General features: G+C 40.6%; 1 protein-coding gene across 1 annotated transcript; it reads right to left on the reverse strand.

Annotated features, from left to right (window-relative positions):
- Nucleotides 1-14: 14 nt before the first annotated feature.
- On the reverse strand, nt 15-9,695 carry LOC135509326 (isocitrate dehydrogenase [NADP], mitochondrial-like). The gene is given in 13 exon segments (XM_064929878.1): nt 15-376; nt 569-661; nt 926-1,023; nt 1,332-1,444; nt 1,558-1,709; nt 2,814-2,950; nt 3,309-3,452; nt 3,534-3,694; nt 3,877-4,042; nt 5,255-5,346; nt 9,482-9,503; nt 9,506-9,568; nt 9,570-9,695. Coding segments are annotated over 13 exon segments (1,353 nt in total). The 5' UTR covers nt 9,597-9,695; the 3' UTR covers nt 15-291.
- Nucleotides 9,696-14,703: the final 5,008 nt, after the last annotated feature.

Below are 14,703 nucleotides of genomic sequence, written 5' to 3' on the forward strand. Positions count from 1 at the left end.
GCAGAACACAAGCATAGGATCAAACAAGATGTATTAGCAAATATTCTTGACATGGCCTTCATGTTGCTCTGAAGGCATAATACAGTATCGGAATATAGTACTTCATTACAAAAATAGAACCCTGGAAATAGGGACAGGAGTGCTAGATGGAACAGATCAACAGTACAATCTGACACACTACATATTACTTCCTTCTTCAGACAATATGCATGTGGCTATCTGACTGAAGTTAACAATTAGGTACAAAAACAGGACAATGTCACTTTCAAGCGAGCTGCACTCTTCAGTCCTTCACTTGCCCAGGGCTCTGTCCAGATTATTCTTGATGGCGTCCAGGAAGTCCTCAGTGTTGACGTAGTGTTCATTCAGCTTGCATCTGCAACGAAAGAACACAAGTTACTCAGTCAAGGCCCTGTCCCTGAGAGAGTCATGCACACTTCAATAACAGGTAAAAATCAAATGATTTTCTCCCCCCTGATTATAATACAAAAACATGACAATGAAGCATGCATTAATTAACATGTTAGTCAGATCAAAAATTTAGTAAATGCAATAGTAATGAGCTAACTTGGAAAGGCCGTGAATGCAGCCAGCGAGGTCCTTAGTCATAACGCCACTCTCAACGGTCTCCACACACACCCGCTCCAGAGTCAGAGCAAACCTGCAGGTCAAACAGACAAGATTTCAGTAAGTCACAACAGCTGACCTGTGAATCTAAAACACTGCCATTTGGCCTGGCAAACACTAATGGAATAGGACAGTGGGACTTTTACAGCACAACTGCTTGTTGTATGATAATTAATTCCCTTCATGGTACAGTATATGAAGACTTAAGTTAAAACCAAATGTGATCATTAAATGATCATATCTAGTGACAATCTGTTAAAAATAATAATTTAAAAGACTAGCTCAATTAATTTCTTACTTGATCAGGTCAGGGTTGCCATCAAGTTTACCCCGGTGCTCAAGCCCTCTGGTCCAAGCAAAGATGCTGGCAATGGGGTTGGTGCTTGTTGGGTTTCCCTAAAGGTGGACAAAGGTCACAGTTTAACCATGGAAACACCAATACTTTACTGAGAATGTAAAAGCAGGTACAAAATAGGGCTACAACAATCCCATGGTGATGGATCATTTCTTTCAGCCTATGAAGTCATTTTGGCAGCATATTTCCCACCACAAGACGGCACTGTTCATACACAAATCAACCAGGCAGACATTAAAACAGAGACACTAATGTGACTCCTCCCATACCACTGTTGCATGCGCCATGATTTATACTTCAATATGGACCTAGGGTTGTAACGGAGGCGGTTAGTACTAGACTGACTAACCTTTTGGTGCTCGCGGTAGTGCCTGGTCACTGTGCCATGGGCTGCCTCTGCCTCAATGGTCTTGCCATCGGGACACACCAGCACTGACGTCATCAGACCCAGAGAGCCGAAACCTGTGGAGAACCCATACAGTATGTCAGTCACCCATAGTCAAACCTGTTACAAGGACTATTTTCATCCAAACTCATTTCATTTGAAGTGAGGTGTACATTTCCTAATCCCTCACCCTGAGCCAGGATGTCAGACTGTACGTCTCCATCGTAGTTCTTGCAGGCCCACACGAAGGCACCATCAGACTTCAGCACCTGGGCAACCATGTCATCAATGAGCCTGTGCTCGTACCAGATCTTCAGCTTGTCAAACTCTGGTTTGTAATTCCTATGGACACAAACAATATGGTAGTGAGTGCAGCAGGGGTGTGAAAGTTTATACAACATTGGGATCAATAACATTTAGAACAATCCCTAACTGAAAAAAAAATACAAAATAAATGTTTTATTATAGTCACAGTGCAGTTATCACAAAACTACCACTAACAGACCCCAAAATATATATATATATATTTTTTTTTTTACAAATACCTTATGCAACAATGCTGTAACGTTAGGAGATATGAATCTTTCAAATTATTTGACACGGATATAAAGTGAAGTGACAGGAGCAAAGTCCTGTATGGCAATATTTTGAGACGTTAAGAGGTGATGAAATGCAAACTTTGTGATGCGGAACTGAGCTACAGTTGCAGTACAGGTGCAGTGCTGAAAGGGACAACGCAACCAGTTCCTGGTAGCAGTGCGATAAGAGACAGCGAGAAAAATCACAGTGCGGATTACAGAAATTATTGCAGCTGATATGCAGCCATTGTCAATGGTAGAGGATGTCGACTTCAATACTCTTAACGGCATATCTAAAACAAGACTACAAATGCCATGTCTAAAAACCGTGATGGCCCAGATGGAGAAATTGTACAATGATTGCTCTGCAAGTACAAATAGGGTTTTCACTCATTACCACTGCCACAAAATCAAAACTCTCCATTGTAAAAATTTATGAAAAATTTCTCTCTTTTTGGCCTTAATTTAAAGGTTAGGCATAAGGTTAGCAGTGTAGTTGAGGTTAGGATTAAAATCAAGTTAAAAAGAGAAATAGATCGGCTTTATGACTTTGGTACCTAGGGGCGACCAGTATGTAGGTAGCCAGGACTGCGGTAGAGTGAAGTGCATTGCCCCCCCCCCAGCGGTCATACACAGAACCATATCTGAATTGTGAATTCGATTCATTTTATGATTTAACAAGGTTTAAAACTATTTTTAAAAAGTGCAGTATAAACATGAAGAGAAATGGTACATTTCTCACAAACCGAGAGTGCAGTGCATTACACAATATAAACTATGCGAGGAACCCCATGAACCAGGAAGAAACAACCAATATTTTACTCCATAACCGGTTAAGGCTAAAGAGGTCATAAAAAGAAATACTAACGCCTGGTAGATTTCCTCAAAGATGTCCTTGAATCTACCATCGTAGGCTTTGAGAATGGTGTTCTTGGTACTCAGGTAGAGGGGCCACTTCTTGCCAATGGCGTACTGAAAGCAGCTGTGTGCAAAGCCTGAAATAGACTGTGGTAGAATAGAAGTGAACATGAGTCACCCCAAGTGTAGGTCATAAGCAGCAGTACAGAGGTTAACATCCTTCTGGCTATTAACCCCCCGATTTGTCCGCACTTCACACTTCTATTTCCACTAGACAAGTTGAAAGTCTACCACATGACTTCTGATATTGTCAAATCAAACACTCCTCCTCATGATGGTAAACAAACATGGTAAGGCAGGTTTACAGGAGGTGAACTCACTCTATCCACTACCACTTGAATCTCATAGGAAAAAAAACCTAGGACAAAATAATGTCAGTATTTATTTATATTATAAAGAAATAAAGTAAAGTAATCTTAAGAAGTGAATGACGTGCTGAACTCGCCTCATCTGTGTTGTACATGCCCATTCCACAGCCACCTCCAGGAAACTTGTAGACTTCCCACTCCTGGCCTTTGCTCCCATCAGTAGGGGAGAAGACCATCTTGAATGTGCCTGGCTGGCTGATAACAAAGTCTGTAGCTCTGTACTGTAAAAACAATGGATAGGTTACAATCACATATACTGAAGACAAAAATAATACAATTTCTTTCATTTAGAAGGAACTTACCTGGTCACCAAAGGCATGTCTGCCAATGGTGATGGGCTGTGTCCAACCTGGAACAAGCCTGGGAATGTTCTTGCAGATGATTGGCTCACGGAAGACTGTGCCACCTAGGATGTTCCTGATGGTTCCGTTGGGGCTCTTCCACATCTTCTTCAGTTTGAACTCTGATGGAAAACCACAGTTCTCATATAACAGCAATATGGCAACATTTAAACCATCAACCGTAGGTTTCCATGAGTGAAAAATAAATAAATATGTAACGCATTGTGTGAAGTTGAGTGACCCTTGGGGGAAGGGTGGGGGGGGGGGGCATTTGGAGAAGGGATGCTCAATGCTATTCAAATACCTTCTACTCTTTGTTCATCGGGAGTGATTGTGGCACATTTAACAGCGACATGGTACTTCTGGGTGGCGATGGCAGAGTCGATGGTGACCTGGTCATCAGTCTGATCACGGTATGGCAGACCCAGGTCGTAGTACTTCAGCTCCACATCCACGTTGGAGAGGATAAGCTGGAGGAGTAGAACACATTGACAGAGGAATCAGAACTCAAACTATTTCCAGCTGCAGGCTGTCACAGACAAAGAAAGTTGTCCTTACGTATAAACAGAAAGAAGCAAAGCGAAAGGATTTACAGCGCCCATAATCTGTCCAGGTGAGAGTGCGAGGTTTGTGAAAAAGTGCTGAATTATGTGAAGCATATCTGATAAAATAGAAGTTTTGTCATGTTTAGGCTGTTACAAATGTACGGATCCAAGTGGATGCACGTGGCATTCCGGCAACTGAGAAAAACAACTTAGTTGTGCCAGTCACGCATATCTGGCCTCATTGCTAGAATGGTCCCATCGGACATGGAGGAAATTTATTTCCACTGTTGGAGCAGTCACTTGACCATCTTGTCAATATAATAGATCTTTGGTATAATCTATTCAGAGGACAAGAGGATTCCAGACATTGTCTCAACAGTGAGCTATGATTGATGGTATGGATGTGCTTTAATCAAATGTCCACAACACAGTCCAAGCATATAAGGATCAAAATAACAGTAAGATTGTCAATTCAATACTGACATGAAATCTTTAAAAAACACAATGAATGCCATTTAGATACCACTCATTGTTTTATTTTATTTAACTAGGCAATTCAGTTAAGAAAAAAATTCTTACTTACAATGACTGCCTACCAAAAGGCCTCCTGCGGGGGCTTGGATAAAAATAAATACAAAATATAGGACAAAAACACACATCACGACAAGAGACACCGCAACACTACATAAAGAGAGACCTAAGACAACATAGCATGGAAGCAACATAAAAATCCCAGCATGGTAGCAACACAACATAACAACATGGTAGATATAATAATTGTATCCTCATTCATGTGGTGTGATCCCATATTGTTTTACATGGAACAATACGCATTAAACATGTTTAGTCAGAAAACGGGTCATGTTTTTCTTCCATTAATATTTATGTTCAGACTAATCCAACACACCATCTGCTATCTCCAGGAGACGAGCAGCCAATGCAAGAGAGAAACCTTACAACAACAACAAAAAACACAGCATACAGGCAATCTCCCAGCACTCAGACACATAAACACTCTCAATCTGTGGGTCAGTCAGTTGTGTAAAAATAGACTAGTCAGAGAGCAATCCTCCCCTGGGTCTGACAGACACCACCATGTCATCCCTCTACCCTCCTCCAATGGTCCCAGTTCAGCACCTTCTCTTTGATGAACTCCCAGATGATCCTGGTCATCTCATCTCCGTCCATTTCCACCACAGGCTGGGACACCTTGATACGTTTGTCCCCATCTGTCCAAAATAGAAGAGTGCATTAATGGAAACTGGCAGCCTTTGTCCCAATCTTGACCTACACCTAGTAGTGAGGAGCACCAATGTTGGCCTAGTTTAAATACAAAAACTGCACAGCAACCAGTCGGTCATTATAGCTCATTACCATACACACACAAAATGTATTATAATATATATTTTTTATGATAACTTCATTTGACTGCAACATGCCCACCCAAAAACCAATGACAACCAATATTACAATATGCACTGGAATATTACAATATGCACTGGAATATTACAATATGCACTGGAATATTTTCTTTGAAAGTCTGAATATTCTAAAAGTCTCAGAAAAGATTTCATGAACAGGCTCATGTTGCTTGGGAGGGTTCTAGAAACAGTTGGTTCTCAATTAGGAGAGTTGTGAGATCAAAGTCACCTCATCCTACAAGACACTGCAGTGTCATTTGCACTTCATGGTTTCATATCTCCATGAACAGTTAGATATTCAGCTCTCTTAATGCCCATAACTAAAGAATGTTGACAGCAAGACATTTCTATTTTCCTTCATCTGTAGCTGCAATGCATCATGCCCTCTGATTCACCCAGACAAGTAGTCCAATTAACTATTAGAAAACAAGGCTCTGCTCCCACACGACTCTGCCTTTTAAAAGGCCCTGGCAGAAGGCAGGCCCTCCTCACCCACTCTTCCAGATAGACCATGTAGTGGAGAGGGAGTGGAAAGGGGGAGGTGCAGGGAATCAAGTGACTTTCTGATGTTCCTGCCAAGTCTATGTTTCTACTGCTCCCCAGGACATCCAAGAAGTGTAAAGAAACAAAATGGCGGTATTCAGTAGAATGATCAAATAAGACCGCCACATGGACCTATGCTGTACGACAACCTTTATATTATGTATACACAACATGTGACCTTTAGTGCAACTATGCACCTCTCAAAACAGCCTACCGGTACTCCAGGAGCTTTGTTGGACATTCACAAACCCTCTCAACAAGGAGTAAAATAAGGCCCATAAGTTCGCTTACTCATCTCTGCCGCAAGTCTTCATTTAGGTCTCCATTCCTTGGCCATGACCCAATAAAGATGTTGGCCAGTAGTGGGATACAGTGAAAGGGAGATTGGGTTTACTGCATGCAATCAATGGAAGACTCATTCAGTCATACAGGACTTAATCCTTTGAGAGTCAATAGTTGACTTTGGTTGACGTGCCATCACAACTGGCAATAATTAGGCCATCCTTCACTTTTGAATACTGTAGAGAACATTTAGCAGAAATCAGATGTGTTTTGAGCAAAAATGTTGCCAGGTGTAAAAAGCTTACGGACACTGGGGTGATCTCTGAATGAAAGATTCATCACCCCCCCCCCGCCAAACATTTGTAAAAAAAAAGAAAAAAAGAAAAAGCTAAATCTGCAATACTCTGGTAATATAAGATGTGCAAGGAAAAGTTGAAAACGTGATCCGCAATGACAACTTGCCAGAGAAGAAGCAGGTGAGATGAAATTGTTTACCCAGAATGTGTACTCGCACAGGAGCGATGACTACTATACTGAACAAAAATATAAAAAAGAAATTGTAAAGTGTTGGTCATGTTTCATGACCTGAATAAAAGATCCAATATTTTCCATAGGCAAAAAAAGCTTCTCATTTTGCACACAAATTTCTTTACATCCCTGTTAGTGACCATTTCTCCTTCGCCAAGATAATCCATCCACATGACAGGTTTGGCATATCAAGAAGCGGATTAAACAGCTTGATCATTACACAGGTCCTGGGTCAATAAAAGGCCACTAAAATGTGCAGTTGTCGCATCTCAAGTTGAGGGAGTGTGCAATTGGAATGCTGACTGCAGGAATGGCCACCAGAGCTGTTGAAAGATGTTCATGTTCATTTCTCTACCATAAGCCACCTCCGTTTTAGAGAATTTGACAGTATGTCCACCAGCCTCACAACCGTAGACAACGTGTAGCCACGCCAGCCTAGGACCTCCACATCCAGCTTTTATGCTTTCACAAAACATGTTTATACATTAGTCATTAACATATGCAAAATATCAGTAGGAGGCCAACAGGGACACATGAGCAAACAGGAGGGCTTATCTGAAAGATAAGCCTGTATCACACAAGACAAGCTTTCATATCCATATGACATACACCTATTTGAGTAGTCAAGGACAATGCAAACCAAAATATCTACATGCGCTTAAATCTTGAAGGTCAGATCATGGCTATGCTTATTCTGCTAACTAAAACCTCAGTCGTGTGTTTAAGGTTATTTTTTTAAACATACATAAGGTCTAGGCTACATTTCAGGTCAGCAATTTAAAACAGAACATGAGATGAGCAAATTAAAGTAGTAATTTGTTTCTGCATATGCATTGAACGAAGTGTATGGTACAAACAGACGACCAAAACATTTGTTGGTTATAACGTGGATTTAGATAACTCCATTTTCTGTATAGCACTACCTTTTATGTTATACCAAATAAAATGACAAGAGTAGACCACTAAATTTACCATACCCATTCATGCCTGTATTTAAAAATTATTCCACTCAGCAAAATTTAAAGCTCCAGCTACACACAATAAAATGCTTAACTGACTTGCCTAGTAAAATAAAGGTTAAAAAAAAAAAAAAAAAAACTGAACAGATTGCCAATACCTTTATGAACATGTCAATTGAATCAAAGCAATACTCAGACTAACGATGTTTTTGGTTAAGAAAAGGTCAAATGTCACATCAAAACCATCCACCATAGTTTGAAAGTTTCCATCCATGATCATTGTAATACTTTAACAGAAGTGTTGCCTGCGATTGCTTTAAAATCAGCCTGATCTTTTTACGTCTGTCCTTACAACCACAGCAAGGGTATGACTGGATGGATAGTGGGTTGTTTTAACAGGACCAAGGCCTTTAATCTATCTAGAGCCCCTTCGTTGGAGTCAATCCTCACAAAACCCCATTCTAGACAAACATCACTGGCAGCAAGCTAGGTCACTTCTTCCAACACATAAATATCAGGATTAGGATTCAGAGACAACAGAGTGTAAAGCCTACATGAGTGCAGATAGAGGGGGAAACAAGCTACCCTTCAACTGACCTGCTACTTTATACCGTGCTTCAAAGTCAAAGAATAAAAGTGGCAGGGCATTACAGCTAACTACTAACAAAATAATACTATCTTAAATACCATCCATATTTTGGACTTTCTAATTTGAAAGTAAATCTGGAAGGTTATAGGGCACCTGTAAAGGTATTAGGGAGGTCAAGATAATAAAAAAAAGTATCAGTGCCCGTTAAACACATTTCTTGATAGACTCCACAGTTGCGACATGGTTCAGTTATGCTGCTGGTTGGACGTAACACTTGGCAACCATCTCTCTGTTGCAGAGCCTTGTCCCACAATAGGCTAACCTTGGTAAAGGTTTCTTAGCCCCAAAAAAGTGGCTAGAGCCAAACAATGGAGGTGTAAACATTGACAGTTATTAAAAATAATTGTATTAATGTATATTCCGTATTTCATACTGACACTATACCTTTTTCCCACACCTAAAATAAATTAATTCACAAAACGTTGCTCGCATGGTAAATGGTAATGGTCAGATTTGATATTTCAATATTTAGAATATTCTAATATCGAGAACTTCATTTAGCGTAATTTGTTGTGATGCACTCTACTTTAGGCCAAAGGTGCATTGCATTTTTAATTTTATAGACAACAAAGTGACAGACAAATCTCCCTCGACCCTCTTCCCCTCGTTACCGGTTTCTAGGTCAGGCAGATGACTCGCCTTGTAAACAAGTCAATTTTATGCACTGACAGCTAACGTTAGTACAACATTTGCTCGGTTAATGGCTATGTGCATTCGTGGAATAAATTGGCTAATTGAAGAATGCTTCATAGTAGTAACAGTTACTTACCCATCAACCAAAATAAACAAACATCTAAAACTGGCCAAATGGGGCGCAAGAGACAGCTTCCATAGCGAGCAAGTAACGGCGAGAAAGCTACACTGGATAGGCTAATGTTACTTTGCCGGGCTTTGCGGTGTGCCTTATAAAAGTATTTTCTGTATGATTCTGTAAAATATCATGTAACTATGACAAATGGCCACTATTTGGCTCAAAACTCACAATTCCTCTGTTGCAAACTCTGGGAGGTTGCAGCTGGCGCGAGCACAGCGGGGTTTTTGGAGAGAGTGGTCGCCGACCTAGAGAGAGAGCGGAGGACCTTCAAGTATCCAGCCATGATTTGCCCAAATTACTTGCAGCTAATAACAGTGAAACTCCGAGCAAAGAAGGGCCGAAATGAACCCTCGCTCACAGCAATATAGTCAGCACCTCCCCACCCACGCTTGACGTTACGTCACACAGTCAAAGACAATAGAGGAGGGAGGGACTTCTAACTAACCGTCCCAATCCGCATTGGGTATTTATGATTTTCATTCTGCGCCAACCCAATCTGAGAGGAGAGGTATAGTCTGGGAGACTGAGTTGTCTGCACAGCCATCCGTTCTGCTGTCTAGACTCTAGACAAGAGCCAGTTCGCTTTCAGTTTTATTCATGACCGCGGGAAGTAGGGGTGCACCCTCTGAAAAATCTGACGAGATTTTAATTTTAAATACAATAAAAATAAAAATATATATATTTTTTTTAAATCACAAATTGTGCACTGGGCCTTTACCAGTCCTGCATTAGCCTTTGATATAAAAAGTACACTGAAAGCATTACAATCCCGATTAAAATGCTATAGCTCCATTTGTAAATTCTGTCTCTAGGACCATGCAAAGCATTGCTCGGAGAGCAGATGCCAGCCTTTTCTGTCTCTTTTAGAAAGCAGATGGCAGACTGCCAGTTGCTTTACCAGTCAGCTGTTAAGGCAGTGCCCTGATTGCTTTGAATTTGAATTTGTAAACAATGTTCCCTCACATTTTTGGGGTGCACTGAATACATTTTAGGTCTTGTGAAAGGAAACTTGTACACTGAGGCTGTACTCTTACAGTTTTTGACAGTAGCCAATAGGGTTGTGTGGGTATTTGAGCCTAATGCAGGCCTACCAACGAAACCAATAGAGCGTATCCCATGACATTTTCATATGTAGATAGCTTTTGATTTCTATGATATAGCCTACAGTAGCATATATGTGTTCAATATGCAGGCCTACATTGCGTTAGCGTTTTAAAAATGTTTTTACATTATGAAAGGCTGACATTAGTTCATTATTTTTTACTTGGTCTGTAACATCATGGGCCAAATAGCTGACTGTAAAGTGCATTGTATTATGTTGTATGATGCAAGAAACCACTTTATAAATAAAATGTATTATTATTACCACACAGAGAATTAGACAATGTAGGCTACCCCTCTGACTGTTGGCTAATTTGCATATTCAAGCCTGTCTCAAAACACAACACTGCCCCTTTAATGAAGACAAGCTTTTTACTTGACTCCTTTCAACGACAGCTTGAAAGTAGCCTACATGTTTTGTGCTCTTGTACGAAGCAGTAACTCCCCATTGCTGACCTATACTTATAACTGGGCTAATAATGTTCTAACTAGCAAAGGATATCAACAAATGTTCACACTTGTGGCTCTGATCTGAAACGCGCATTCATTCACTCTTGGGTGATTGAAAGACCCCTCCTGGGCTACCTAGCAATAGAAATCTACACTGTTGCGCTCTGGCTCTGTCTACAACAAAATTACAGATTCAATAATGCAAAACTAGATTTGTTTTGGTTTGTTGCATTGAAAAGGGGCTGATACACTGTAATGTTGATTCGATCACAGAAAAACGTTGATCTATATAGTGAAAACTAATGGGGTGAACTCAGTGAAGTTCAGTCTCTTGCGTCTCTATGTGGCAGTGCTGGAGGAGCTGTGCAGCTTACATCTTGAACACACCAATAGGGTTATTATGCAAAATGATACACAACATCATCTGGATAAGCGTGCAACAAAAGTTCAACATTTACCTTCCGCTACCATTTCTGTCAAGCCGTCTACACATACCCTACAGTTTGCTCCCGTGTGGTGCAGCGGTCTAAGGCACTACATCTCAGTGCTAGAGGTATCACTACAGACCCTCGTTCAATCCTGGGCTGTATCACAACTGGTCGTGATCGGGGAGTCCCATAGTGCGGCGCACTTTTGTCTCAGCGTTGTCCGGGGTGGGGAGAGTTTGGCCAAGGTAGGGGTAGGCTGTCATTGTAAATAAGAATTTGTTCTTAACTGACTTGCCTAATTAAATAAAGGTCAAAAAAGAAGAAGAAATTCCAATGTACGCACCACACAGAACGCACTGCAACTGCCTCAACAACGCAATGCTGCAAGGCAAACGCAGCGTTCCATTGGAAAATAATGTACTTCTGGTGTATAAATGCACTGTTGGTGTGATCGAGGCGTTAGAGAGAACATTGCTTGTTAACGTTGTTGTAGTCTGATAGCCAAGGGTGAATTTAATTGGGAGGTGGGGATCCCTGCTTTTCGGTGACCATTCAAAACCAAAAGCTATTTTTTCGCTATTAAAATATAGGTTGTGATAGCTGTAGGCCTAATTGTTACTTTCATTTATTCGCCCAGTAGACTGGTGCAATTTTGATTTCATGTAGACCTATTGGTATGAATATAAACAACTTAACAACTTGATATTTAGAGCATTCCCCAAAAGACATGTCTTGTTTTTGGCTTCAAAGATAAAAAGCAATTGTAGACTATAACAAATGTGCATTGTCATGCAATGACATAATGATAATTGAGATAATGCAAATAATTCATGATTACCTAGTTGGGCTAATTTTTGTAACTTCTTGCTTTAGGCCTACATCATTATTCTCTGCCTGCATCCCTACCTGTAGCCTACCTGCCTCTTTCATCTCTTACTCTATCAGTCTTGCTTGTCCATCTTCCTGAATTAAAATGAGATATTCTAACAGATAAATATTGATGGAAAAACTTAATGAAATATTACTAAGTTATTTAGCTATAGTGTGGATGTAGGGCTGTTATTTTGTATATAACGAGCAAACAGATGCTGCATAGGCAACACAATGATTTTAGATAGAGACAAACTGTTTTTCAGGGCAGCCCCCTCATCGGCTACTATTTTGCAATATGAATATTCTCTGAGTAGTCTTGCTGATGATACAAAATGTTTCACACAAGGATGGTTTCATATAGCCTATAGCAGGGCGTCTGCAACCCTTTTTATATGAGTGACAATTTACAATTGATCCTGCAGTTTAAAAAAATCTGTGTGCCAGTTATGACTTTCATATAAGCATTGTAGGCTACTCAACTGTCCCCAGAAAATGTCTAACTGCCCACAAACTGAACAGCTTAATTCTAGCTGGCTACTAGACAGAGACACGGTCCATTCAGCAACACCACACAGAGCTCAACTATGCCTACCTGTACCAGGCGGGCAGCGGTGCTAAATCATGGGTGCGGACTTAATGTGTAGATTGTTTTTCATTCCTTGGTCAAGTTTGTTTATCTTTATGTATTCTTGTCGATTGTGGCCTTAAGCGATTCCTTTGAAGTATTCCTTTTATTTCAATGCACGTGTAGGATTTATCTGGCATAGTTCACATTCGCAGTCAGCTGATTCATGTTCCGGATACTTTCACTTTGATGTGGGTATTTGAAGTTGGCCTTGATAGTGTGCATTATGCATCTATTTCATGTTGCACTGTATGCACTGTTCCACAAGTAGCCTAAATAAGTCAATGTAGCCTATGTATGAGGTTGAGTAGTACATTGTACACACCATTCTACATACCTGTAAACCTAATAAACCTAATATTGGGGTGATAATGTCTGGGCAACATTTTTATCCTCCCACCCCAGTCAGCGAAAAAAAAACTCAGCATGCCCACTTCCAAACTACTTCCCGATGCTATGATGATATACACAGAATGAGACGCAGCCATGATTCCTTTGAATATAACGTTTTAGGTAGGCATAATTGACTCTCAGCAGCAGTTAGATTAAGACATTCTATGCTGGTTGTCCAAATTCACAGCGTAGTTAATATATTCTATGGTTTGATAGGCCCAGATGGGTTGTGTATGGACTGGGACATGGAGCCAACACAATCCTCTCACACTCCGTCTCCTCTGTGAAGGGCTCTAATATTAGCTGTGGAGGGTTACCATACTGGGAGAAAGAATGGGAAGTGCAGTCATGTGAGAGTCAAAGCTTGGAGGTGAGCCAGTCCCTCAGTTAAGACCAGGAAGGTCACCTCCCAAGTTCATAAAGTCAGAGGAGGGAAGGCATTAAAGGACAAAAACACTCAGAGGACATTTTAATCAAATGTGTTTGAACACGTTTTACACACATGCCACAAATTAACTACTTATGTTCCTCCACATTTTTTTTTGATTCTTCCGTTTATATGACATTAGTAATTCTTTGGAATTCAGAACACAAATATATGCATTTGTTATCTTTTTTTCCTAGATAACCAACCACAAGCCTGTCTATCCTCTAGATCCCTGGACAATATGTTATCAAATTTATTTTCACTCCTACAGTGATCTAGATGAAAGGTCAATCAGAGGAGAGACAGTGCGATGACATATGACTTGAGTGAGAATCTACTCTTTTGAACCTTAGAATGGATTTTTTTCTTCCAGGCAGTCTGGAATGCAGTTCAACCTATTAGTAGCATATCAAATATTACCCAACAAACTGAAAAGGCCCTAAGGTACAAATGTTATGTACATATATTCAGGGCACCTTCCATTCTGGATGTCACACACAGTAGTATATCGTCTTGTGACAGATTGCCAGTCCATGCAAGATTAGGTTCTGGTTTCAGAGAACAATGTCCAGTTTACTCACATCTCTTTACTACACCTTACCCTAGTGATGATCTAAATCTGGCATAACATACTGTATCTATCATGACACAAGGTGAGACCCAGAAGCAGACACAGGAGGCAGATGGTTGGAGTCTTACAATATTTATTCATCCAATAGGGTAAGGCAAGAGAATGGTCATGGACAGGCAAAAGGCTCAAAAGGCTCAAAACCAGTTCAGAATCCAAAAGGTACCGAAGGGCAGGATAGTAGTCCAGTGTCAGACGGGTCAAATCCAGGAAGACCATCAAAAAGAGGATAGCAAAAAAAAAAAAAGGCATATTGGGACACCACGCTGGTTGACTTGACTCACATACAAGACAAACCGGCACAGAGAGACAGGAAACACAGGGATAAATACACTGGGTAAAATAAGCAACACCGGGAGGGGGAGGAGACAATCACAGGAACAGGTGAAACAGATCAGGGTGTGACAGTATCACTTAGAAACCAGTGAGAGAGAACAAATCTGGACATTTTACACATAGAGGATC

This window comes from Oncorhynchus masou, chromosome 22 (assembly GCF_036934945.1).
Source record: "Oncorhynchus masou masou isolate Uvic2021 chromosome 22, UVic_Omas_1.1, whole genome shotgun sequence".
NCBI lineage: Eukaryota > Metazoa > Chordata > Actinopteri > Salmoniformes > Salmonidae > Oncorhynchus > Oncorhynchus masou.